We start from the raw sequence: 25,603 nt of genomic DNA, 5'->3' as shown, positions 1-25,603 counted from the left end.
GTCTAATTAAATATATTTTATGAGGGCAGAAACAATCTTTTGTATGCCAAGAAAATGTTTAAAATATAAAACATCGTTCTAGTGTCAAAATTCAATTAATTTATAGAAATGTGTGAAGAAAATACATGAAATTGGCTGTTTCAGCAGTGATACTGACGAAGCACAGGGTGGAGAAATCAAGCAGTCATACTGGATGCGGTGAGAATGTGAGAATGTGTACTCAGTATGGTGCACAAGGTCATGTTAAGATAAAAATACCTAGTCGCCTTTTATGGATCATCTTTTTGAGTCGGGCCTGACACATGATGAAGCGATCCGTGTGCATTGCTCAAACATTTTCACACAGTTCTTTCAATCACATGGTTGGCATTTTTGAAACCTTTGAAAGTTTGATTATCACTGATGTCGGCGATGATATGTTACGGTGCAGCAGGACAAATCTCATATCCAGTTACATTTTTCAAATACATAAACGCAACTGTAAATTGATCAAGTTAACAAGGGCTTATGATGACTTCATCTGTATAAGCAAAAGATTGCAAGATTTAAAATCAGCTGTAGGGAAACATTTGAAAGAAACAATTCATAATTAAGTCTGATTTGATACTGTAACTTTTACAAATGAAATCATGATTCTGTAAAAGTTCCTCTGTTTATTGGACACGATAATGCTTTTAGGACAACACTGTGAACCACTCAGCAACCTTCCTCCTCTAAGTGTGGGCCAAATAGCAGAGATGCCATATGCATCCAGGCATTCTGTATCACACTTTTCATTGCATCCCCTAAATAAATCTTGCCCTCCTCACTTGACAGGCCAAGAATAAAAAGGGGACACACACACCGTGGGGTGTAACTATAGAAACAAACACACCAAGCTTTTTATACTCTGTTACTCCTGGATTTCGCTCACATTGCTCCCATGGCGGAAAAGTGCACGGCTAAATATCGAGACCTGTGGACTTAAACGTCAGATCTGGATCATGACTTTAAATGTCTTCTTTTGATTCCTGAACCTTTAAAAGAAAATAAACAATCTTTCCAGCGTTAGGTGATTGGTTGATGAGGAAAGGAAAACAGCTACTAAATGTGTCTTCTCTCGAGCAGGAGAATGGCATTCATTGAGCCATTATTTTGGCTTTGTCCGATTTAGATATTAAAAGCATGACATGACTTTAATGAGCATCTAAGGTAAACAGAGAGAGAAGCTGGGTCGAGGCCAGGCCCTTCTGCCCAGCATAAACTCTTCATCCAGGGGGCAGCTAACGATGACAGCAGGCAGTAATGACCTCATGATAGATGGAAAACAAAAGCCAAGTAGATCCCTAACAGCCACTCAGGGAGAGGCCAGGATTTTCTTTCTTTGCTCTCAGTGCAGTTGTTACGTCTGTCAAGTTGAAGCCTCATTCAGATCCAGATTTTCATCTTTTTTGTTGAGCTTTTTAGGAGTTTGTTTGTTTATTATTTAAAAAAGTCCTTCTCTAAAAATGTAGTTCTCTTTTTCTTTGTTTGATAACGCATTCATTGTGAGGCGTCATATTTTTCACGCATCAGTACTGTGGTTAGAAGTCTGTCAGTCCTTCTTTGGTCCAGACTGATATACTGCACCTGAAAACAACTGGATAGATTGCCATGAAAATTGGTACAGACATTCATGTGCCCCTTGGGATGATTTGTGATAACTTTCCTTAAAGCGGCAATATTTTTACAATAGCACTATATCAAATGAATCTGGCAATGTTGAAAGCAGTTGCGTGTAGTGAAGAACATCCCTCGGACCTACAGCTCCCCTCGGCCTGACAGAGCCGTTGGCAAGTATCATCTCATTGTTCAGCTGCAACTTTATAGGTTTGGTTCACTCTCACTTTTAATATAATGTTCGATCGAAGTATGTTTTCAGCAAAGCTCCAAAAAAACAGCAATCATCCATCATCATTTATTATCATGGATCACAGGTTTTAAATATGACCTCATTTGAAAACTGTGACTTGTCTAACATAAATACAGGAAATGGAGTGAATATTGCACATACATTCAACAGGTGGAGATCAACATAACATGTAAATAGCACCTGTTAGCTAACAAGTTTACCAAGGTGGTATGTCAATGTTGTTCACAACTTCTTTACAGGATTAAAACTTTATCTTGCACAGGTCCAGGTCAACAAATGTATTTTGTATATTTTGGTTTATCAGCGGTTTATGTCCATCAATCAAAGCCTCTAACTGACTCATCATCATGGATCATAGGTTGTAAATATGACTAATTTTAATAAAGGAAACAATATATGACACTAGTATATGTCTTTGATGTAATTGTTTCAAATATTTGATAAATTAATAAACTTAAATAATTACAGCATTCCACGTCTCAGCACACTGACAGAAGCTTTAATGGATGTTTTTTCTTCACAAAAGCAGAAGCTCTAGTGATCATTCTTCACATTCTGAGCGTGTCCATAACGCTTATCACTCGAGAACATCTCAATCATTCATACAGCCCACGACGCTCCATCCAGCTGTGCAGGACACTGGTAGACATGTATCACTGTCAGCGTGTGTGTGTGTGTGTGTGTGTGCCGAGAGTCAGCGCAGAAGGTCAACTACAGGTAAAGGTCTGCAGCATCAGGACAGACACACAACTGTGTCTACATTCAGTTCAAGAAGTGCCTTTATGAATTCAAGTGTGAAGATAACACAATGTTGTAAAGCACAAATCAGATGCAAACCTGTCTCATCAATCTTCATGCAAAAACCACGTCTTTACACTTTCAAATAGTGTGCACTGCATTCAACAAAATCTGCAATTTTGTCTGCAGGTGATACCCAAATCTTCCCCATCAACTTCTGTGGAGAGCAGATCCACAGTGAATAGTATATCTTTGTGCTTTGTGTTTCATTACAGGAGATTAATGTCATCCTCTTCATTGTGAACTATATGAAAAAGTAGTTTGGGTAACTGTGTAATAGAACCAAGTACAATATTCGTTCAGGATAACGTCCAGGTAGAGAACCCCTGTGTCCTCAACATGACGTTATTTCAAACATCTCATTTGTCTAAATGTTTGATGCTTTGATATTTCATCGATAACAACACTGTCACTAACGTCAGGTTGGTGACAACAGAAATGACCAAGTTAGCTAATTTCACATATCCTCGCAATGCAAATCAACAGCCAGTTTTCTACCCCGATGTGACTTCTACTGAATTTTAAAACCTTCCCACTACTTTGCATCAAAGAGATTTAATGAAATATAATAAATATTGAATCTTGAACCTCTAAATCTTTAACTACAGACGGATACAGTCTGTTATTGATGTGATGCATCGACTGTATGTGTGACATATGTTTGCTGCTTGTCTCCTCTCTATATGTTTCCGCTCACTGGCTCCTCTTCAATAGAGATCTCAATCTCACTGATATCACTCACCTCATCATATTAAGGCTATAAAGGAAAATATTTTAAAGGATCAAGTGCAGAATGTGTGAAGTAGCTCACGAAAGTAGCTCTGACAGATTATTTGAAAACAAGCTCTGACATCAGGGAGATGTCTCACCCCTGATCAACTCCTTGTCTCCTTAGAATAGCCGAAGAAGATTGCCCCCTACATTCTCCTCACTACGCGCTAGCATCCTAATCATCCGGCCTGTTGTAAATATACACAGCGTATAAATAGAGGATACTGAGACCTGAGACATTTGGATCCAGTTCCGAGGAGGAAGAGGTTTGTGTTCCGCTGCACTGGATGATTTGGTGCAGGGTCTCCATGACTGCGGTCAGGTTTGAGGGGCGAGCGCACAAATTTTAGCTCCGCTCCTGCCGTCACTGCTGCACCGCAGGCTCAGTGCAACATTTCATCCGCTTAATGGAGGATTAAAGCATCCTGCGGGCAGATTGATATAGGCCGGTGCTATCACTTGTCTTTAAAGGAGAGCGGAAGCCCATGGAAACAGGCTGGATATAGTAGCTGGATCAGAACCAAACACTGGGCAACACATCGCTGTAGATGGAAATTATAAAAATATTATATGGCTCATGAAATTAAACAGGAATCTAGATCCATATATATATATAGGCAAGTCCTTCAGTGATGAGCTCAAACCCCACACAGCAGTTAATTGTGCTTTATTGTGTGTGAGATAGCAGTGAAAGAGCTGAGCTGAATGTTTGACATATAGCATCATAAAACTATGATTCAACCTCCATTCATGTCTCTTTGGAAGGTTTAATTAGCACCTATAATGACCTTACTACACATCTACTATTAGACAACACCGGTTCCAAAATCAGAAGGCCACCGGCTACCGACCCATGAATGTGGGCAGCACAGTGTCAGGGGATTCCTGTCTTTTAACACTGTCAGTTTGAACTAAATGTGTTTGCACCTGGAACTCATGTTTGCACTTAGAGTAAAATGAGTTGGGGGTGATTTAAAGGAACGGTTGGTAAAAGTCAGCGGGGGAGCAGCTGAGATACAGTATGCCGGACTTGACGAATGCTAATTGAGCTAATAATCATTTCTTCTCGAGTCGATGGAGCACTTATTTCAGTGGGTGCTGTGTGCACGCTGTTTATATATTTTAGAAGTTTGTGAATGAAGGTTGTGGATAAAGTTTTGTATATATTGTTGAATGTTTTGTGATGTTATGGGATGTTTACAAGATTGTTTTGGTTTTCTAAGCAAAAAGTAGCTTACCGTATGAAATATTTGATTGTTTCACTCACAGAGATATTGTCATTTTGTGAATTTCTCGGCCTCCTAATGGTAAATTATCAAAAACCAGGGGCAATCCAGGCACTCAGAACAAGAAGGAAGACACAAACCTGCCCAAACAACTAAGGGAATTTCAAAAAAGTCTTTATTTTAGTGGCTGAATTATTAAAAGAGCAGTTATTAAAAAAACCAACATGTTTTACTCTTCATTAGGTCTTCATCAGGCCTCCAAACAACAAACAAACACAACGTGGCCCCACCTTTATGTATCCACCACATTCAATGTCAAAAACATCCCTACAATACTTTGTTTTTAATACAATCGAATGTCATTCACATCATTGCAATTTTCCAGCATAACGGAAACTTAAACTCCACTGAATTTAAATAGCATGAGAAAGCAAAATGTAGCATTTACAACAATAATATTTCTTCACTTCAACACTGATTCAAATCTTAAAATCCCATATTGTGTTGTTAATTTAAATATTAATTTATATTTTTATTATATTTTACAGTTAAATACCAAAAATACTGTTAGGTAACCAAAAAAAGAAACAAACAAATGAAAAGAAAATCCCCTAAAACATTGACTTTATGTATATCAATCCCATATGGACTTTCAATCTTATTCTATTGTCTTAGTTCAACGTAAATCATCGTTTTAGGTAACCAGGTAGGGAGCCCACATCTAAGGTTCTCTTGGGCAGCATAGTTGGCAGTGAATATACAAAGTTGATGTTTGTTTTCCAAAATAAAATACAAAAATACAAACAAAAACATTATTTAGGAAAATAAATCAAACTTGAGATACTTGTTTTTGCAAATGAACCCTTCACTTACACTGCATTATAACAGCATTTATATATTTACATTCTTTAGTAACCATTAACAAGACATTTTTGAACTGTATCAGTTACACTTTACTTTATGTCTCCCTATTTATTCATTTATAAACAGAATACGCACATTTAATAAAGGTTTGCAACAAACTACAAAGTAGTTGTAAGCAGCTATAAGGACTATGAGTAGTTGTATAGTAGTTGTGAGCAATTCTAACTTTAACTATGAAGACATATTTTATAATATTACAACTGTTTTTTATGTATTGTTATTAATTTTCAGTTTCTACACCAGTATGAGATACAGCTGGTGACAAATAAATGTATCAACATTGATTTCGGCTTACAACTTCACTACAGTTTGTCATGTGTACCATTCATCATGTGTTTATTTACTGCTTATAAATGCTTTAAATTAAGTTTTACAGTTGAACCAAAAATATTAACATTCAGTCTTTAAATTCACTAAATTGTTTGTTAAGCACATGAATTCAGTCATCAGTAAAATACCTAAGAAGCTTTGAAATGTTGAAAAAGCTGCAGTGTTACAACAAGTATTTTCCGACGAGGGGACGCGACACACGATGAACACAAGTGTCCTTTTCCACTGCGGTCACTCTTCAACCTGAAAGAGAGCGAGAGAGAAAGAAGGGAAGAGGACAATGAAAACAATCTATCCTGTCCCACAGTCACATGTCCTGCAATCACCTGCTTTTTCATTGGCAACGTCTGCTTTTGACCAAGTTTATGTGGCCTCTGCCATGACCTTTGACCTCCATGGAGAAACATCTGTTTGAGGGAAAGGATAACTGACATAATCCCGCTCCGAATCTATTGATGTGATTTACGCTTAACCATTAAGCGGCTGCAAAAAACAGTGTCGCCCCTGAGGCCGATGTGACAACAGAATGGGGATTCATCGCCTCAGGTTTACGTAAATATTTGTCTCAGTAAACATACAATTAACTATTTCCATTACTGCTCTTTTTATTCTTTGCAGCCTTCACTTACACACAGCTACTGACGCTTTCAACTGGTCTGTCGCACAAATCCAATCGTATATTTCAAGGTGGTATTTTTGTTCTCACTAACCCCGCAATCTTAAATTTGACCTGAGTTCATCTGAACTTCATCCAATATAAAGAAGTTTGGTTTTAGACCAGTAACGTGACCACTGAGGCTCAGGTTGCAGGTAAGACTTCACATTGATCTTAGTCTATACAGCTATTCTGAGTTGAGCCACAGGGATAGATAGGGATCTGTGGAGGCCAGTTAGCCTCGATAGTGAAACCTGGCTGCTGAAAGATCGGGCATTCCACGGAGGATTTAGTAGTGTGGAAGAAAATGCTCAACTGAATCCCAAGCGAGGATGTTCGGCCTTTGCAGTCACCCACGAATACAAAACCCACAAATGCCTTTCAGGTGAAACAATGACACTTTGTGAAAACAGTTTTAGAGGTTAAGTAAGTCATTTTGTTCTGTCTTCGACTTGGCATCCGAAGCAAACAAGAAGTTTTGGTGTCGAAAGTAAAATTTAGCTTGAAGCTCCACTTGTAAAATCCCTGTTAGTGTAGTAGGACACAGCTGAGCATTGCATCATGTGTCGCTGGACTCAACTTGCGTGTATTTTGCGGAGTGATGAATGTCTTTATTGCGGCTATTGGTGCAACAAGGGGTGCAAAAAACAGAAGTCGGAACAACTGGAGCGATAAAATGCATCAGAACTGATGGATTGATAACTCCAAGGTTAAGTTTTCTGAACTACAATGCAGAAGGATGTTGTTTTCACAGCAGATGGAAATTTATGGCTCAGTTTTAATTACTCAAAATATTTCAAACAAATTCCATTCAGATACACTACTTTTTAAAAGTTTAAGAGTTTTTCTTTTATCCTTGAATATGGGCTGATTTAACATTGATTACAAACAGCAGAATTCAGACACCGAGTGTATTATTTAGTATTTGGACTAGCTCAGGCCCCAAAAGATGAATACTTAAATGATTAAAACTTCCATTTAGTTGATATCCACAGTGTTGCATGACAGGGGGGAATACCTTTGTAACCATTTTCTCAGCAAATACACTTTGATTTGTTATTTGTTTTCCAGTCCAGAAGAGAGTAAGAGATCCTGGATCATTATCGAACCACACGGGTGCCACTGCAGTCTTCAAAGTGATTAGATTGAACAGGATAAAAGTGACTTTTCTGTCCATAATCTGTTGATCTGATCTTCAGATCTTGGACTAATTTAGGAAGTTTTAAGAATAGTTTTGCTACAGCAACACAATCTTTAATACAAGCTTGTTATGGGTGTTTTTGTACACTCTGTACTCGATTTGGCGCCAAATCGCACAAAATGCCAATTTCTACATACTGTTGCTTTAACTAAAGACTGGTGATTTCTTATATTCTTATTTAAACATTGCACAGAGGTATCTCTGTCACTCTCGGGCCTTTCAGTCATCAGTCTGGTTGAATCATGGAGCGTTGTGTTGGTCATATAAAAATATCTATGTACAGTGCCACTTGTTACCTTGTACTTATTAACGCCCGGTGGTGTAGCAGAATGTGGAATATGCTCATCAGGCTTAACATGCAGAATCTTTCACAAGCTTTCCTTTTTTCCACATGAATTTTTCAACATCAAACACGTCCGTGTGTCAACCCACATCACATGAAAGGAAACTACAGGTTTAACATTTTTAGGAACTTTCACTGAGCATCATCTGAGATCCCACCTGAGCTCACTTTAAACTGTGTGTGAATGATGAGAGACTGAGATGTAATAAAGCCACGGTGTGACTCTGACAGCTTGACACTGCCTGAGGAATGTGCAGCCGATGCCGGAGGCGATACCGGCAGGTGAATGAACATCCGTCTGTCAGCAGGCGTCCTGATCACAGCGGCCCTGCCAACTGCTCAAAGCCAGGCCAGGAATGTTTCTGAACCAGGACAACAGGAGAGGAAACCGTCCTTACAACTGTAGACCTCATGGGGTTTGAACTCTCGGGGAGTCGCAGGTCACTGAAAGAGTCAGCTGCCTTGGGATCTGGGCACGTGGAAATGAAAATGGTTGCATCTTCATGCTGTGCAAACCACTTTGGGTTATAAAGAAATATCTTGACAGCTATGGGATGGACAGCATTCACTGGGAACAGATATTGAAGGTTCCTTGAGGGTGAACTGGTGACCTGGTCATAGTTTCTACTTATTCTTTGAAATAGCTTGACATCTACTAAATAGATTTTGCATCCTTTGATTTTGCTATCATCAGGTCAAAATTTTAACTTGTGACCAAACTGCCATTTAGAAAATGTTAGCATGCTAACACGGGAAACTGAACCAAAACTTTACTCTATACTTGCCAACATTTTCCCAGGACACTCTCATTTTTCATTGCCCTCCCCCGGTCTCCTCCTGGGGTCACAATTCTCCTGTATTTCTCCCGATGTATGACAATTTTTCACACTTTTTCCCCTTTTAATTATCATAACCTGTTTCTTTGGCTGTACAGTGTGTGAGAGATGGACACAGAAATGGAGTGGAGAAAGAATATTTAAACAAATTTCAGAATTCCCGTTTCTCACGTGAAGTTTTAAAGAAAAGGGGCTGTAAAATCCGATTTTCCTGTCAGTCACGGCGGTCGCACTGCGTCAATCCCCATCGAGAGGCTAACAAACAAACAGCTGTGGTGTGCACAGACTTGCTAAAGGGCAAGGGCAAAGAATGAAATATGAATAAAAAGTGATAACTACTAGACAACTTTATGCTTTACACTTTCAGGTTTATGCAAGTTTACGCTCTAGGGTGAATTAATCTGCGTAAAAATTATTTGACATAGAAATGCTGTTGAATTTTACTTTGGATTTTTAATGCACATCTAAGCTTACAACCTATTTATTTTACAAATGAACTGAGTAGTAACCAATTTTCTATGGAGATAATCTTGTCTCCAGGGAATCAGCAGCATAAACAAGGCTTAAAAGGCTTAAACACAGGTGATTATGACAAATGTCTAAACTAGTCATTTCCACATAAACTAGACAGCTGCTTCCTATTTAGGTGAGTTACAAAAGACATTAGTTACTGGGCAGAGAAGAGGAAATACAGTCAATAGCTCAAAAAATGTCAAGGGTGTGATTGTTCACGACTAACCTACTGCGACTCCACATCGTGTGACCGGAGCGCTGACACTATTTCTGTATTCTCTACAAATTGTTTTCACTCTGTAGCCCCCACCACCCTCTGTTTCTTTTGTTGAGAGCATGGTGCAGAGAAGTGAAACACGCGCTACTAAATTAAGCACTATAAATGTTTTGCGGGCCACCTGCCAAAGTGTGAAGTGAAGTACAAAGGAGGAATCTAGAAAATGTGACACTCTTGTTGTAAAATGTAACCGGTGTAAATAGGGAAGGTTAAGGCCTGATATACTTTGACATCTCTTAAAATAAAAAGATGTAGGGTTGAGCATCAGGGAAAGTAAAAGCAACAATTTTAGGGACAACTCACTTTTACCTTGCCTCCAAACACTTGAATTACATTAGCTTGATTCAGAATGAAATATTTCATCCTGGAATGTAAAATAATACAAATCGGGTCAATGGTGAACAACCTTCTATGTTGCTTCTACGATGCAAATATTGTTTTCCATTTTTTCAGGTTCTGCGGCGGTCTTTGTTGAAATGTATCCTGGTTTAGCCAACACATCACAGCAGCCGCAGCAAAGCCAGCTCTGCAGAGACTTGCTCAGTGACAGGCAAAGAATGTGAGCCAGTTGACTCTGACGTTGGGGCCACATTATTCTCCTGCAGTCACTGTGTACCCTTTAATTAGGATTGTCTGACCTATGACCTCTGGAGAAGCCTTGCAGTTCAAGGAACCGAAGCAGGACCAGGACACACCCTTTGGTTTTGATACAGATCCACGACACAGGAAGCTAACATTCGTTATCCAGACACAAACGAAGGTATCAACCTAGTGCACATGTTTAATGACATCACGCTTAAAGTTTAAAGACTGTCACGCTGACCTCATTTGTCATTGTCTGAGCGAGCTTTACAAAAGCACACCATGACCTCATAAGGGGCTCACTTTCAAAACAAACTTGTCAGAATAGTTTAGACAACAATCAGATCGTCTCCCTGCACCGTTTTGTTGGATGAACAGTTTCTAATATGTTGACACTGGGGCGTTAAGGGGAATGGCATCCTCACAAGTCAAAGGCCAGACAACTCTGGCAGATTTATATTGATCAATAACAGTCACTTGTATGCCTGGAATGACTAGTAAACATTTATTACTTAAACTTTGGATTTTTAACAAGTGAAACTGAACTGTTCAACTTGACCTGTGCCACAGGATGTGCAACAACTCTACCGACAGCTCTGTTCCTGCCAAAGATTTTCAGGGATTCAATGACTACAACTAGCACGCTGACTGCAGGTCACTTAGCCGCCACCGGTGTCATTAATAAGAAGGATTTTCTGAAAATTCCCTCTTTAAAATACAAATAAAAGCTTAAATATACATATGCTTGTAGGACTGATTGTCTGGTGAAAGGATTTTGGGTGGTACTCTGGGTGCTCAGCTGAAAAAATCATATTAACAGATGCACCGGCGGGACTTTAGAAGTGTTACCTAAGTAGGCTAATCAATAATAACAGTGTAAGAAGTTTTCACTATATAAAGTCACTAACCTAGATCTTCATGAATAAATGATACACTGTACAAATCGCTCTCAGAATGCATCCTGGTACCATGGGATATGCCAGATCCGCCAGAAGTAGGGACAATAATTTTTGCAAGGTATCATGGGGGCTGGGAATAAAGTGGACAATAGAAATTAACAGAATGAATTAAGCCTTTAAGCGACCTGCGTGTGGGCTAGATTTAACCTTGCTCCAATGTTTAGGCATGTTTCAGCCCCGTGGATCATCTTACAAAGCTTTGTAGGTTGACACTGATAAAAGAACCAAACCAAATGCATCTTTTATGCCTGCTGGTGTGTGTTTAACCAGGATGAGGGTGTGTCTGAGTATCACTGTATATCCCAAAACACTGACGAGAACGAACGTGGCGGCGCTTTTATTTCTTGCTATGTGAAACTAGTGATTATCCAATTACTGAACATTCCTTCTTGATATAACATCTTAGGTCTTATTCACTTTTTAAAAGAATATAGGCTGTCATAAGCCTGTATTTACACTAGTATATCCTTTGTCCTGGGACAAATCCATATCTCTTAATGCTGAACGTCACTAAGTTATATTGTTGTGTAATTTCAATTCAGCCGTGGAATTCGGCTAAAGACACTTAAATAATGTAACATGAATTTCCATCAAAGAGCCTGTCTTCACCTTAAACTGCACATACTTGTCCTGCACACTTGGGTGTACTTTACTTTAAAGGCAAGTAAAAATATATATTAACACTAAGCTGAATTTAGGGTTTTAAAATCCTTAAGTTCCTGTTAGAACATGAAAATCCCCAAAATCTTCACAGAAAAAAGTGATGACGCACAGTCTTCAGCCTCAGAACTGCATGTGCAGCGGATACCTCGGACACACCCCTTTAATGATGCAGGTTTAAAAAGCTATCTTCACCAGTTTTTAATTTCTTGACCCAAAATTTTGCGGTAGGAAGTCATGAGAGGAAGAGGCAGAACCAGCCTCCACCAGCTGTTCTCTTCTTGTAGTGTCAGCCTGTGTTTTCCGACAGTCCCTCCCTCCTGTAAAGCTGCCCAGGTGTAATGGCCGAACCTGCCGATCTGAACCACATCAAACCTCGCTAGCAGGAAGCTTCCCGTCACTGTTATTACCGAGATAAAGATCCTGCATTCAACACATGTCACGTTGTCATCCTGCCAGCCATAAATCTGTGTTTACGCCTGCAGTATCACCCGAGGAAATTATGACTTTTGCTCCCACTGGGAAGCAGGAGAAGGAGGCAAATAGCTCAAATGTCAAAATGAGTCAACTCATATTTTAAATAGTTAAGTCTTTATCACGACATTGAAAGAACATAGAGTATAAGGAATCAGTTATGAGCCTAAAGCTACACACAAAGAGCAAAAAAGCAAACTTCGTCTCCTGACCTGTCTCTGCCCCTTCCAAAAAGAGCCTCTGCAAATAAAAACAAGCTGCTTTGACCTAACTACTAGCCTTGTTTGTCTCCCGCAATTAAGTCTCAGTCCGTCACTCTCCTTCACTTGCCTCCTCTTCGCTGTGAAATATTCATCCCCGGCGGTACGGACAGTTTCCTCCAACATTAGCCATCAAACATGAAAGCTGAGCTCTGACTGGAAAATAACACAGTGAAGTCTCAGGTCTAATTATGCCGTTTTAAGTTTATGACCTGTCAGCTCATATCCATTATCCACAACTGCAGAATGGTGAGCAGCCTTTCAACTCCAGTTTCCAGCTTGCTCATCACTTCCCAGACCAGGTGGGAATGAGTGAGGAGTTCACTTTTTCCTTTTCTCTTCTCTTTTATTTCAAATTGCGAGCCGTTAAATTTCTCACAGTTTCTCACAGTTTACTAGAGACATGATTCAGTTGTCTGTGAACTGCTTCATTATCACCTCCAGACTACAGACAAAGAAAACCCAATCTAAAATTACTCTTGAACAACAGCTTTACATCTTTTCCTTGTCTTTCCAATGTTTCCAATGAACTTCCAGTAAAAGTAATTGGACAGAAGATCAGTTACTCAGACAATGGCTTAAACATAAATGTGTTTATACACGTTTATCTTTAGGAGGGTTGTTGTATCTTAGAGTGACACAGAGTGTCACTTTCATTTGTTTTGTATGACAAAGGGAACTGAAACCATATGAATGGCATGTTCGACAGCTTACCAGCAGGTTTTACACAGCTATTATGTTACATGCTGTCAGGTACAGGTATTATTAGAAACCACACATCACTGAGACTAAGACGTTATTGATTCCTTGACCTTGGATCATGTTTTGATTAATTTCACTTTATACAATCGAAGTTGGATGTTGGATCGATCTTTTCAAATGAAGAAATGGTTTCCTACACACTCAAACACTCAGCTCCGGGCAAACGTAAAACATCTTGGTATTTTCAGAAAATGTAAGAATATGAGCACTTTGTGGACTCAAATTGAGTTGGAGGTGCACTTTTGATACATGAAGACATAAAAATCATATCGAGAAAACTCCAGGGACTTTCTTTTAGAGGGATAACATGACCATGCTGTAATGATAAAGAAATTTGAATACTTTAGAAGATTGTATGTCTTAGTTTTCTCCCAACTTTATGAAACGTTCCACCATAAGACATAAATAACAAAAGTAACCTGAGGCAAGCCCATCTCCTATAAATTATGTTGATGTATTGTTGTTTTTTCTCCAAAAATGTTGTGTTGAGAAAAACAAGTTGCTGCCTGGATTATGTTCAGGCAAGTGCTGCACTTTTGTACGACATGGGATGGGGGTTGAGGTGGATGGTGGGTTCACTTGCTTCAGTGTGTGGTGAGGTTAAGACTAGACAACCAGTTTGGTGAGAGGTAGGTAAAGATTGTGGTTTTGGTTGACTGTTAACAAAGGAAACACAAAGTGTTCACTTACTTCAAGTCCTAAAAGAATAATCCTGATTTGAGAACTTTAGTTTAGGATTTGAAATACTCAATATTATTACTAATATATAGCTATTACTCGAATATGTTGTATATTTTATTATTAATATTATTTCTTACCATCAACCAAACATTTACTTCTAGTTGACATGTTTCTGATTATTCCAACACACGAATGCACAGGCTGTCATGGCTTATTGAGAAAGCTTAATGGAACATATATAATGGTATTACTAATACTTGTACATGTCCTACCATGACAAGAAAACATTTCTGCTGTGAAAAATGTGTGTTTGGATGCATTTTTCATATCACATGTATAACTAGAATGCAAATACACGCCTCATTAGATTTCATAGTTATTGCCTTCATCTTTAGTTATCGTAAAAACGCCCCCCTCACTATGTTAGCAGGTATTTAGAGATAAAGACCTCTGACTGAGTGCCTCTGCTGAAGAGAGGATGCTTGGGATTTCTGAAGCTGGTGTTTTTGAGAGAACGTAGATGATCCGTGACCGCTAACACGCAGCATCTGAGCGGTTTGCTCCTCAGATGTGAGCTTATCATCAGCTGTTAAGAGCAGCGTGAATTCCTCGGGCCCCAGGCTTCGGCCCTGAGTGTTTCTGTGCAGATAGTCAGAGAGAGGGAGTGCAGGTGCAGGCGTGGGCCTTACATCCTGAAGCACATGATGATTAGACTGAGACGACCCGTGTTAGCACTCGTGTAAGAAGAATCTCATCCATCAGTGGAAGAGAGAGCAGGAGGAACCAGAAGGAAAAAGGAATGAAAGCCTGGTAGAAAAGAGGTGGTTTTGCTTTTAAAGCCTATAAATGAGCATGGATTCAGACCTATAGTTACTTAATGCACAGAAATCCTTTAAAAATAATTAATCGAACGAGCAATGAAAAGTAAAAGCAAACTGTTTTAAAGAGTGATATACTGCATGTTGTGATACTGACTTTTTCAACCAGCAGGGAGGCTCAGTTTTAGATGTGTGTATTTATACACTACTGGATGTCAGGCTGTCAGTGTGATTTACAATATTGGGGACAAGCGCATTTTATAATTTTAGATTTAAGGGTTATGACTCAGCTATTTTTAATATCTGAATTCAGGACGGGAAGCTGTAACACAGCACTCCCAGTGGTCGTGCAGGGACTGTTGACCTGCAGGTCAGGGTCGGGGTTTTCCCTTTGCTAACACCTGAGCTGGCTGAGCAGCGAAGCAGCTGCAGCAGAGTCCAATGCTTTCTCACCGAGTTCCTGAAGAACAGGACAGGGGCAGAGAGGCAGCACGTCTCACAGCGGACTGTTGAGAGGAACATCCCAGAAGATGTTGTCCGACTTCGCATCTGTTTAAAAGACAAAGGACAAGGCGTTAACATTTGGTGTCTTGGAGTTGTGAATCATGATGTTCAAGAACTGATCACCTTAATGTGACTTGATTACTTTCTTATACAGTCAATTAGAAAGAAGAGTCAGTAATTCATTAGAATAAGAAAAAAAAAACACTGATGCATGCGTGAAAAAAGTAGTAAAAAGTCCTTATTTTGCTCCATAGGAAGCTACGTTTAATTTGTTTAATTATCTCCAGTGATGTCACTCGGTGGCTACGTTGGATTGTTAGAACAAATGTACATTGAAAGGGTTATTGATAACTGTAATTATTCCTCCTATGAAGTGTCTGCATCCCTTCCTAGTATGACTTCAACGTAAGAAAAAAATATGGGAAAAAAGCAGTCCTCTTTCTTTGCAGAAATGTTTTATACAGTTTATGTAAAGTGAGCATGTGACTTCAGTAGTTTGCCAATTCAAGTATCTTTAAGTATCTTATCTATTCCTCCACTGCGACTCAGCAAGAAATCCTTGTCTGTTGAAGCACCAGGAGGTAGTTTTGTACTACAAAGACTAATTCTGGAAGATATCCACCCATTCAACTTGTTCAGACAGCTGAAGCCTCTAATTTGCTTTAGCTGACCGTTAGAGTGCATTTCTGCAGAGATCAGATCAAGAACCCTGGGTTTTGACTGCCATTTCTAACAGTATAGCACCATTAGCAGGGAATCATTTTACAGCCAGTACGTGGGAGATACGACTAGTTACACCAATATGGATGTGTCACAGAAAAAGTACATTTCTGAGGCCACCATAGAAGGAATAAACAATTTACCTGGAAAATAACAGAGTGAATGACGCATAGCTGTAAGTTCTCTTTTTTGTCAGCGGGAAATGTGTTGAAATGACACGTTGCAGTAAGTTTGAAACTGAGATATGAGTGCGGCAAAGGAGCTGTCACTATTCTGTCATCATGTGAGTTTACAGTAAGGATATTGCTGTCTTCTCTCAATCCTAAATGGATGAAGACATATAATCAGTAAATGAATGTGTGTTGTATACTCTGCGTGACTCTGAATGTCAACGACCACTTGAAGGGGACAAACTTTAGATACCAACCTCCCTGCTGACTCAAGTCAGCATTGTTGCTGTTGTTCTCATTTGTCTCCTTCAGCGATTCCACTGAGGTCTTGTTGGAGACGGCGCCTTCATCATCAGTTTTCTCCTCCACAGTCGGCTCCACAGGTGCAGGAGCGGGAGGAGGAGGAACGCTCTCCTCAACGGCGTCTTCTTTGGGTTTGTCGTCAGAGCTGTCGGGGGGCGGTGGTGGCATCAGAGCTGCAGACTCAGCGCTGGGATCAACAACAGATTTATCAGCCTCAGCTGTGAAGGACAACAAAAGCAAACCACAATGCTTTTTTCAATGGTTTTCCAGAACATTGATACTGTTTTTCCACTCTGAATCATAGTATGACACATGGAGTGAAAACAATGTGGATGGGTTGTAAACTATTAAATGAACTAACTATTGTGATGATTGATGAATCGTTTTGAGTATTTTTTTAAGTCAAAAGAAGAAGATTCCAGCTTGCAAATTTGCAGATATTTTCTGGTTTCCTTCCTCCTTTGTGACAGTTGACTGAATATCTTTTGCTTTTAAGGAAAAAACAAGACATTTGAGGACGTCATCTTGAGCTCTAGGAAACATTTTTTACAATTTTCTGACGTTTTATAGATCAAACAACTGATTGACAACAACGAATGTAAATGTTATTTGCAGCCCTGGGATGGATCTGCTACTGGAAAAAACATGATTTATGTAATTTAATTTTAATAGGAAGTTAAACTGTTGCAATAAATTCATTGTGTAACGTTTCTTGAGACATTTCGCCATCGTTAAACCTTCTATGACATTGCATATTTGATATTTCGTTGACTGCGCTCTGTATTCAACACCCACATAATAACAGTATTTCCACCCATATAGCCTGAAGTGGTTTTTGCCCTCTCTGACAGTCAGGGGGGGATTTCACTCGGGCAAAGGCATCTGAGAGGGGCCACCATGTTGGTAATGAGGCGGCTGATTACTGACCAGCTCCTAATGAGCCTCAGCCATGCAGCTGTTGGAGGCTGTGGGAAAGTAGGGCAGCCCCATCATTATCTGACCCAGGGTTAGGTGGAGGGAAAGCGGAGATGAAGGGGAGAGGAAGGTGACCGTTGTTCTAGACATTATTCTGCCATGAGTGAGATGGCTCCTCGGGCATCATTCCAGTCTTCAGAGAATCATCATGTCTGTCTGGTTTATGCTGGATGACTAGACTCTTTATCACAGGTGGACTCTTGACCTGACTGTAAGCTTCGCATTCTCCTTCAGCATACTGAGACTGGGAATGTTGTCTGAAGTTGGTCCTTGAAAAAATAGTTTGGGAAATGTCCTTATATGCTCTCCTTTGAAGGGTTAGATGAGACTGATACCACTCTTGTGTGTATGTATTAATACTGAGACAGAGCCAGATGGCAGTGACCGTAGCCTAAAGGCTGGAAGCAGGATGAAACTGCTAGCTTGGCTGTCTCCAAAGTCAGAAAAAGAATCTGCCTACCAGCGCCTCTAAAGCTCACTAATTAACACTTGGGAGACAACAGCTGGGTGCAGTGACTACCACTGTTCTGAGGTGCAGCATAAAGTTTATATCTCAACAACTATCAGATAGACTGTCTTGAAATGTGGTACAGATATCGATGGTGAACCCCTGACATTTCAAAATTTTAATGGGCCAATATATGGCCAAATAACATTCTGTAGGCTAGTCGTGCTTATTGCTAATTAGTAGATGTTAGTATGCTAAGAAGCTAAACCAAGATGGTGAACAATGTAATCGTTACTTCAGTATGTTAGCATTAGTTCAAAGCACTGCTGTGTACGTATAGCCTACACACTACAGCTAGCATGGCTTTTAAGTTTAGCCATGAAGAACAGCTAAGAACACTTTTGACTCCAGACATTGTTGAATGACACGTCCTACAAACTTGAGTACTCCTCAACCTTTAGTCAAACAAAATACAACAAGTTAATTTGTTTTAGAGGTGTTGGTAAGTGTATTTCTTAAACTGTGATGTAAGGCTAGCTGCTCCCAAAGCTAACTTGGCTACCTGCCTGTCTACTTTAAAGTAGCAGAAAATGGAAATACTCAAGTAAAGTACCTAAAAATTGTACTTACGAACAGTACAGTACATTACTAAATGAATATTGGTCCCAAATATCGTCTTTCAGTCTCCTTTCATTCTAATAATCTGTATCGGTATACTGAAAATGCCATATCAGTCGACCCCTACCGCTAAAACAAACTAACAACCGGCTTCCAAGAAGAGTCCCTTAAATCAACATTCAAACAAAATTAGATGCACCCGAGTTAGCTAAACGGCTAGTTTTCGGCAGTCCCTTCGCCTGATGTTAGTGGGCATCCTAGGATAAATGAAAGTAATAAAATAAAATGAAAATAAAGGAACGGCACTCAGTAGAGCCCATACTTCCAGCCACCGTTAATTCAATCAAGCCCAATCCGATATCTAATCAATTGTATTTAAATCCGCTTGATCCAGATTTTTATTTGGATCCACACAAATGGGAAATTCTTGGCAGAGGTAATAATGGCCTCTGTTTATTCATTCATATGGAAGATTTTACTTACTTTGGCTGACAAGATCACTACTCAGGGATATTTAGGTTCAATTCTGATAATAAAAAAAAAAGTTGACTAAACATTGATATATTTGGCTTCTTTTTGGTAACTTTTGTATTCTCACAGTCCAGCCATGTTGTTCATTGTTTCTGAAAGCTTGTAGTCAAATTTTCCATTTACGTAATACTGGTTGGCCAGTGTTACTTTAAATCATTGAGTCATCATTTTGCGGAGGGTGTAGCACTCCTTTTCATGCTTATCTCATTCTGTGGTTTAAAAATGTCACTGAAGGAAACAAGTTAGGAACATTCAAGCAGCTTCAACAAGTGATGCTGATGATATTTTGCGTTAGTGCTACTCACGACACTACAGTCACATTAACTCAATACCAACGCAAAGAAATCTTTTATCAAAAGGCCGCTGATGATGATGAGAGACTGTGTGAGTGTTTCCATGAGGTCACGGGTAGTTGCCCGAAGTGAGGTGTTTGAGGTTGTGGCTGGGGTGTTAAACAGAGGCGTGGTTATTTTTTTTTCAGTGTTATCTCACTTAAAGACATTTGTTGAAGGCGGTGCAGAAGAATGGCTTTGGAGGAAATGTTCCTCAAAAAGCCATGTGTTGTAATCACAATTTGCAAAATGTCTGTCTGATTTCTTCAGCATTCACTTCACTAATTGAAAAACTTGAGATAAAACAAGTGAGTTAAGTGTGCTGGAAAAGCAGTCATCATCAGACAAATCAGATATTTCTTCGAGGTAGCATTCCCAGGTGCTTGATTAGAAATCTGGCTGCCCACGTGCTCTGATGCTGACGAATGACATTTCCTCCCCATGAGAGGAAGAGACCCATTCGAAAGGTTTTCAAAGTGGCCATCAGCGCCGTCCGTTTAGACAAAGTGTGGCTCAGGACAGAGAGGCAGGCCCAGACATGAACTCTACCTTTTACCTTTCTCATTCAGCCTGCAGACAGCTTAAAGTAAGACAGGAACACCTCACTCATTCTCATACAAATAAAAATTTCAAAACAATGACCAAAGAATAATGTATTGCTCGTTAAAAATATAGTATAAAAAGTAGAAATCATAGAGGAAGTAATTCTTTTGAATTCACAAATATTAAGGCTTTGTTGCTCAGTGTCTGGATTATAAAACTTTTATACTTATTTTCTGGATTACGGCATATAAAGACAAAGACTTTGGTATGTTTTTTTATCAGAGTTTGAGTCATTCAGAACAACACTCATTTAATGGTTAAATGGCAACACACATGGCAAACTGAACGAGCGTTGAATTTGTTTAACTTGGCTTCCATTTCCATCAAGTGGTGAACAAGAGTACTGCAGGCCACACTTTCAGCTCGTCTCCTCTCAAAGTAAGGAAGCGATGTGCGTCAGTCGTGTATACACTTTCCATCACAGACGTTTCAAAATGTTCTGTGGAAGAGCTTAACTGATCTGAATGTTTTTCAAACACTGTGTGAGTCATTCTGCTGTTGAGGTTTTTTTTTTTTTTTTTTTTTTACAGTTCCTGATAAAATTCACACCTACTATGCTTAGAATCACTTTATGTGCAGTCACGTGTTGGGGTGACAACTTTAACAACGTTGCTTCAACTATAGTAAACATCTAAAATCTGTTTTTTGTTGTTGTATTAAGTTGAGAAAATAATGTCAATGAAATCAAAGACAAACAGACAAACAAAATCAATGTCTGCAGCAGAGCAAAGAACATTTTGTATTCTGGTTTAAATATTCTTTATTCCTGCAGGAATCTATCACCCCACTATCTGTGCTAATCTAAAGTGTGGTGAGCTGTCACGCACTGTACTTCCTTTTATTCAGTTAACTGATCTTAAGAAAGCGGAAGGAAAATAGTACACAATTGACCCACAACATGTTTTTTGAAGTTCACAACTTGATTTGCTACAACCTAAACTAATGTCCTGTCCTGTTTCTCTGAGCTCCACTGATACAGCGACACTATAAGAACTGCTGATCAGTCACAGGATTGTTCTTACCTTTCTGCTCCTCCTTTACTTCAGGTTTTTCTGCTGCTTCCTCTGGTTCTTTTGGCTCCTCTGCAGCAGTTTCTGCACTTGCAAAGGTTTGCAGACCTGAAAAGTGTACGTGGATGAGGAATATATATATATATATGTATATATATATCTATATATATATAGATATATATATATATATAATACATCTGCAACCACAGAGCAGCACAATCTGTTTCGGATATTTAAGGGCATTTATTTCATTAATGTCAAATCTTCTCTGTAACATAGTTGTGGATGCAAGTGGTTGTTTTGGACTGACCGTTCTGGGGTGCAGCATCAACAGGCGCCTCAGGATCCACAGTGCTGAGAGGGATGTGGGCTTCATCAGGTCTGGAAGTGAAGTCAACAGAGTAGCGCTGTAGGAAGAAGGGATTCAGAACACACACAGAAAAACACATATTAAAGCAACGTTATGATACTGTTGCCTAAAAATAACAGCTTCAAAATCACTCAGCCACTCCGTTTTCTAATTGCCTGTTTGACCCGTTTAACTTGGGTAGAGGCGGGTAGGAACTCAGAACACAGCCATTGACAGCACTGTGTCACACACACCTCCAACTACCGAACCAAAGAGGCTGCTCTACTTACCCTTCCTCTCTTCCTTGCGAAAAAGCAGAGAAGTCCAAATACAAAAGCTACCAGGATCATCACAATGAGGACAATAATGCCTGAAGGAGGTAATACAAAGACACAAATCTAAGTTTCTAGTTTAATCCAAGTAAACTGACAGTATAGTTACAACTTCAAAAACATATCATGGTTTGATATATTTTGATTTTACTCACCAGTGCTGGCGCCTGAGGTTTTCTTTTGCTGAGGATCGGTGGCTGTAAGGAATGCGAAAAGAGATAATCACCAATTTTTAAAGAGCAAAAACTAACATCAAACAATGACGTTAAAATGCTAATATAGACCAGGTTTAAGATTAGGGTTAAACCAGTTGTCAAATGTCACCTTTTTTAATAATACGGTCACATTCAACTGGTTAAAATCTGCATTTACAGATCCTTGTGGCCACTCGGGGGCAGCAAAAGGAACTGAAAACACAACAGTCATATCAGGCTAACGTAACAAAACTCAAACAACTAACGTGCCAGCAAAAAATTAACCATTTTCACCTTCAGGAGCAACAGCAGCATTCATTCTGAGTCATGTTACTGTTCAGCTGTTTATATCTTTCTAACTGGCTCTTTAGCTGCTAAATGCTCCACAAGGCCATGTAGTGCTCTGTAGTAAATAGTTTGTTTATCAGCGCTTGTTTTAAAAACCCTCCAGTCCATATCAGTCTCAGTCCTTCTTGTCCACAAAGGAAATAAAAAAACTAAGTTCTTATGACGTTTATCTCGCTAACAAATACCAAAAAAGGGAGAAAAAAAAATGTAGATCCATTCAGCAGATGAATCACAGAGGAGTATGATGACGCTGAAGAATGATTTCACATTACCAAGTATTTTCCTTCTTTCTATGTTATGTTCATATTCATGTGTGGTAGCCATCTTGACTAATTGGGAATTGTATTCATGACCGTGGCGTTGCACTCAGAAACTGTGGGGGGGGGGGGGGGGGGCGCCAAATCACACAAAGTGCCAATTTCTACATAACATTGCTTTAAGTAAAAATGTGGCTTATGCTCATGTTTCATTTATACCAATTCCAGGCGAGTCATCTGTGTGTATCTGGCATCTTACATAACCCAAATACTCAAGCTAATCAGAGAACAACAACTTTGTAGATTATGGTTTATTCATCTGTAGTCTCAACTCACGTTTTACGTTGCTTTTTGTCGTGGTGGCAGACGTTGTAATTTCAGAAGGACCAGGTGGTGCAGGTGCAGCTGTGGTCGTTCCAGGCATTGGAGTCTGGGAGCCCTGGTCAGCAGTCGAAGTTCCTTTACCTGAGTCAGAGAAGCAAATGGTTACACAGACAGGGATAAACATGAAACAAAGAATGGTGAAAAGACAGTAAACTGAACTGTTTTGGGGAAAGCGTTTAGATAACAGCTCTCACCTTCCTGCTTCGTTGTTGTGGGTGCGATGGTGCTTGCGGTGTTGTTGATGTTCATATTACTGGTGTCATTGGAGACACTGTGACTGATGTTCCCATTGGTATCGCTATTGATGGGGGTTATTGCAGCAGTGGGACTACTGTCGTTACCAGGGACTGGGTTGTCAGATAGAACTTGAGCACTGACTGTTGACTGAGCACTGAGTGTCGTCTCAGCTGCTGTGACAGAAGCAACAACCAAACCTGCAGGAAATATCACAGCCTTGGGTGAACAATCCAGAAATGAGTTTTAGCATAAAAAAAACATGGCAGCTTTTAGTTCTTATCATCAGATTCAACTAACTTTTTTTAAAATGTTTTTCTTGGGTTTGTTTTATGTTTTCTTGTTTTCATATAATTCTGTGTCTCTGTGTACACACAATAAATTAATCACCATAAAACAAACTGTAGAGTAATTTCTTTGCCGATCTCGCTCACTCTATCCTCGAACTACAAGTCACACAGTAAAGTACTTCACAGCAGTCACAGTAACTGAGACCTGAAAGGGAACCAGCGGTGTAAGTACTGTATGCTAAGGTGTGGCCCTGCTTGCCTTGTGTTTTACCCATACACATGATATGTTATGAAATAAAGCATTTATATAAGATTTTTATTGCATTTTTACCTTCTACGATTACTTTCCTGGCCTAGACAGAACATTTCACAGAAAAATATACTTTTATATTGACAACAAAATTGAACTCTTGTTAGTTACAGTGTAACAGGTGCATGTAAATAACACACATATACAGGGAGAGCCTCACCCAGTATAAAGGAGGAAAGACCGATCGATGGCATCTCAAGTCTGTTTGATGGCAGCAGCTGTTAGGAAGAACGACCAAACTCTACCTATACAAGTAAGTATTGTGAAAGCGCTCTGGCCGAAGATGATGCTTTCAAATGCTGCTTTTCTTCCTGAATGCCTCAGAGCGTTGCATGCATCTAAAGGAACCAAGAAAAGAGGATCAACGCCTCTGACCACAGCAGGATGCCTCAAAGAAAAGTGTTGCTCAAACGGTGTACGTAAGAGGAAACATTCTGCTGGCACGTTGCTTCAGACTCTCCTCTCACTGCAGAACAAGAAGAGGCAGCAGATGTGTGTGTTTCTGACAGAAGGTTTAATGTAAACCTAAATTGAAAACATTAGTAAAATTGCTGTAACATCTGTGTGAGCAAAAGTGTTATCTAATATTTACCTCTTAGTTTTTATAGTATTAATCTGCCACTTTATGTCTTCAATTTCTTCCAAGCAATACATTGTAAAATTATAATCAACAATTGTTTGTCATAGTTGTTAAGAAACTGTTGAAAATAGGAGAATTTATCAATTGCTGGCAGTACTACTTTCTGCTCACTAGATGTCGCTGTGACTAAGGGGAAAGACGCCACATGGGGATGAGACAGCTGCCCTCTTGTCTTGCTGAAGGTAGAACTAACTTTAACTTTACCTGAATTTATTCCCCTTTCTCTAATACTGTGGAACAAATATAGGAATCGTGACTTGGAGTTGCACTGCAGTGTGTTTTTTTTATTATTACGAAGATGAATAATACTATTGTTAAGGCAAGAAAGGGGACATTATGGTGTGTTTAGTGGTGTGATGGCTGAAGACATTGTGATTACAATTAGAGATGAAACAATCATTTGGTTTGTAAATCAACAGAAAACAGAAAAACTGATTAATAATTTAAGGCATTTATCAAGCAAGAATGCCAAACTGTCACTGGGTGCAGCTTGTGAAATGGGAAGATGTGATGTTTGACATGTATGAATATCTTTGGGTTTTGGACTGCTGGTTGGATAAAAACAGACCAATACATCTTTCTCACTCTGGTAAATCACAACCAGTATTTTTCACTATTCTGACATTTTATAGGCCAAAAGATTAAATCATAGCTCAAACCAGCTAAGAGAGCCGTAACACAAAAATGGTTACAGGCCGAATCTCCAACAAAGACTGGATAGAAATTGTTACTACTGTTCTAGGGATGGAGAGAATAACTTAATTTATATATTCCTGCATTACTGGGAAAAATGGATTGTTTACGAGACCTCACATAATCATCACCGACCCTTTATTATATGAACTGACATGTATATCCATCAGTATCATGCTTGTATAAACACATAGGTGACCAACTGTCTGTTTGTTCTACTGTTTTTAACAGTATTTCTTAAAAGTCTATTAAAAAAAGTTGAAGTTGCTGAAATACTGTCGTTTTTTGACTGTCTATAAATGTGTGTGTGCCGCTTTACAAGTGTGTCAGCATTACTTGTCTTGTGTGGGCGGAGTTGTTGCATGGTTCTATGTGCTCAGCCTTGTAGGTTCATTTA

General features: G+C 39.3%; 1 protein-coding gene across 1 annotated transcript; it reads right to left on the bottom strand.

The window, feature by feature from the left end:
• Nucleotides 1–4,881: 4,881 nt before the first annotated feature.
• Nucleotides 4,882–24,189, bottom strand: LOC311270687 (uncharacterized protein). Its single transcript, XM_084375756.1, has 10 exons — nucleotides 24,034–24,189; nucleotides 23,234–23,473; nucleotides 22,992–23,120; nucleotides 22,012–22,053; nucleotides 21,815–21,894; nucleotides 21,486–21,582; nucleotides 21,188–21,283; nucleotides 16,613–16,876; nucleotides 15,415–15,510; nucleotides 4,882–6,183 (listed from the first exon to the last, which is right to left on the bottom strand). The coding sequence occupies exons 1-9, from the start codon at nucleotides 24,065–24,067 to the stop codon at nucleotides 15,458–15,460; spliced, it is 1,035 nt and encodes a 344-aa protein (XP_084231882.1). The 5' UTR covers nucleotides 24,068–24,189; the 3' UTR covers nucleotides 4,882–6,183; nucleotides 15,415–15,457.
• Nucleotides 24,190–25,603: the final 1,414 nt, after the last annotated feature.

The sequence above is a fragment of the Pagrus pagrus genome (genome assembly GCF_965226575.1).
Source record: "Pagrus pagrus genome assembly, chromosome: 2".
NCBI classification, from domain to species: Eukaryota; Metazoa; Chordata; class Actinopteri; order Spariformes; family Sparidae; genus Pagrus; species Pagrus pagrus.
This window is presented reverse-complemented; position numbering and strand designations above follow the sequence as displayed.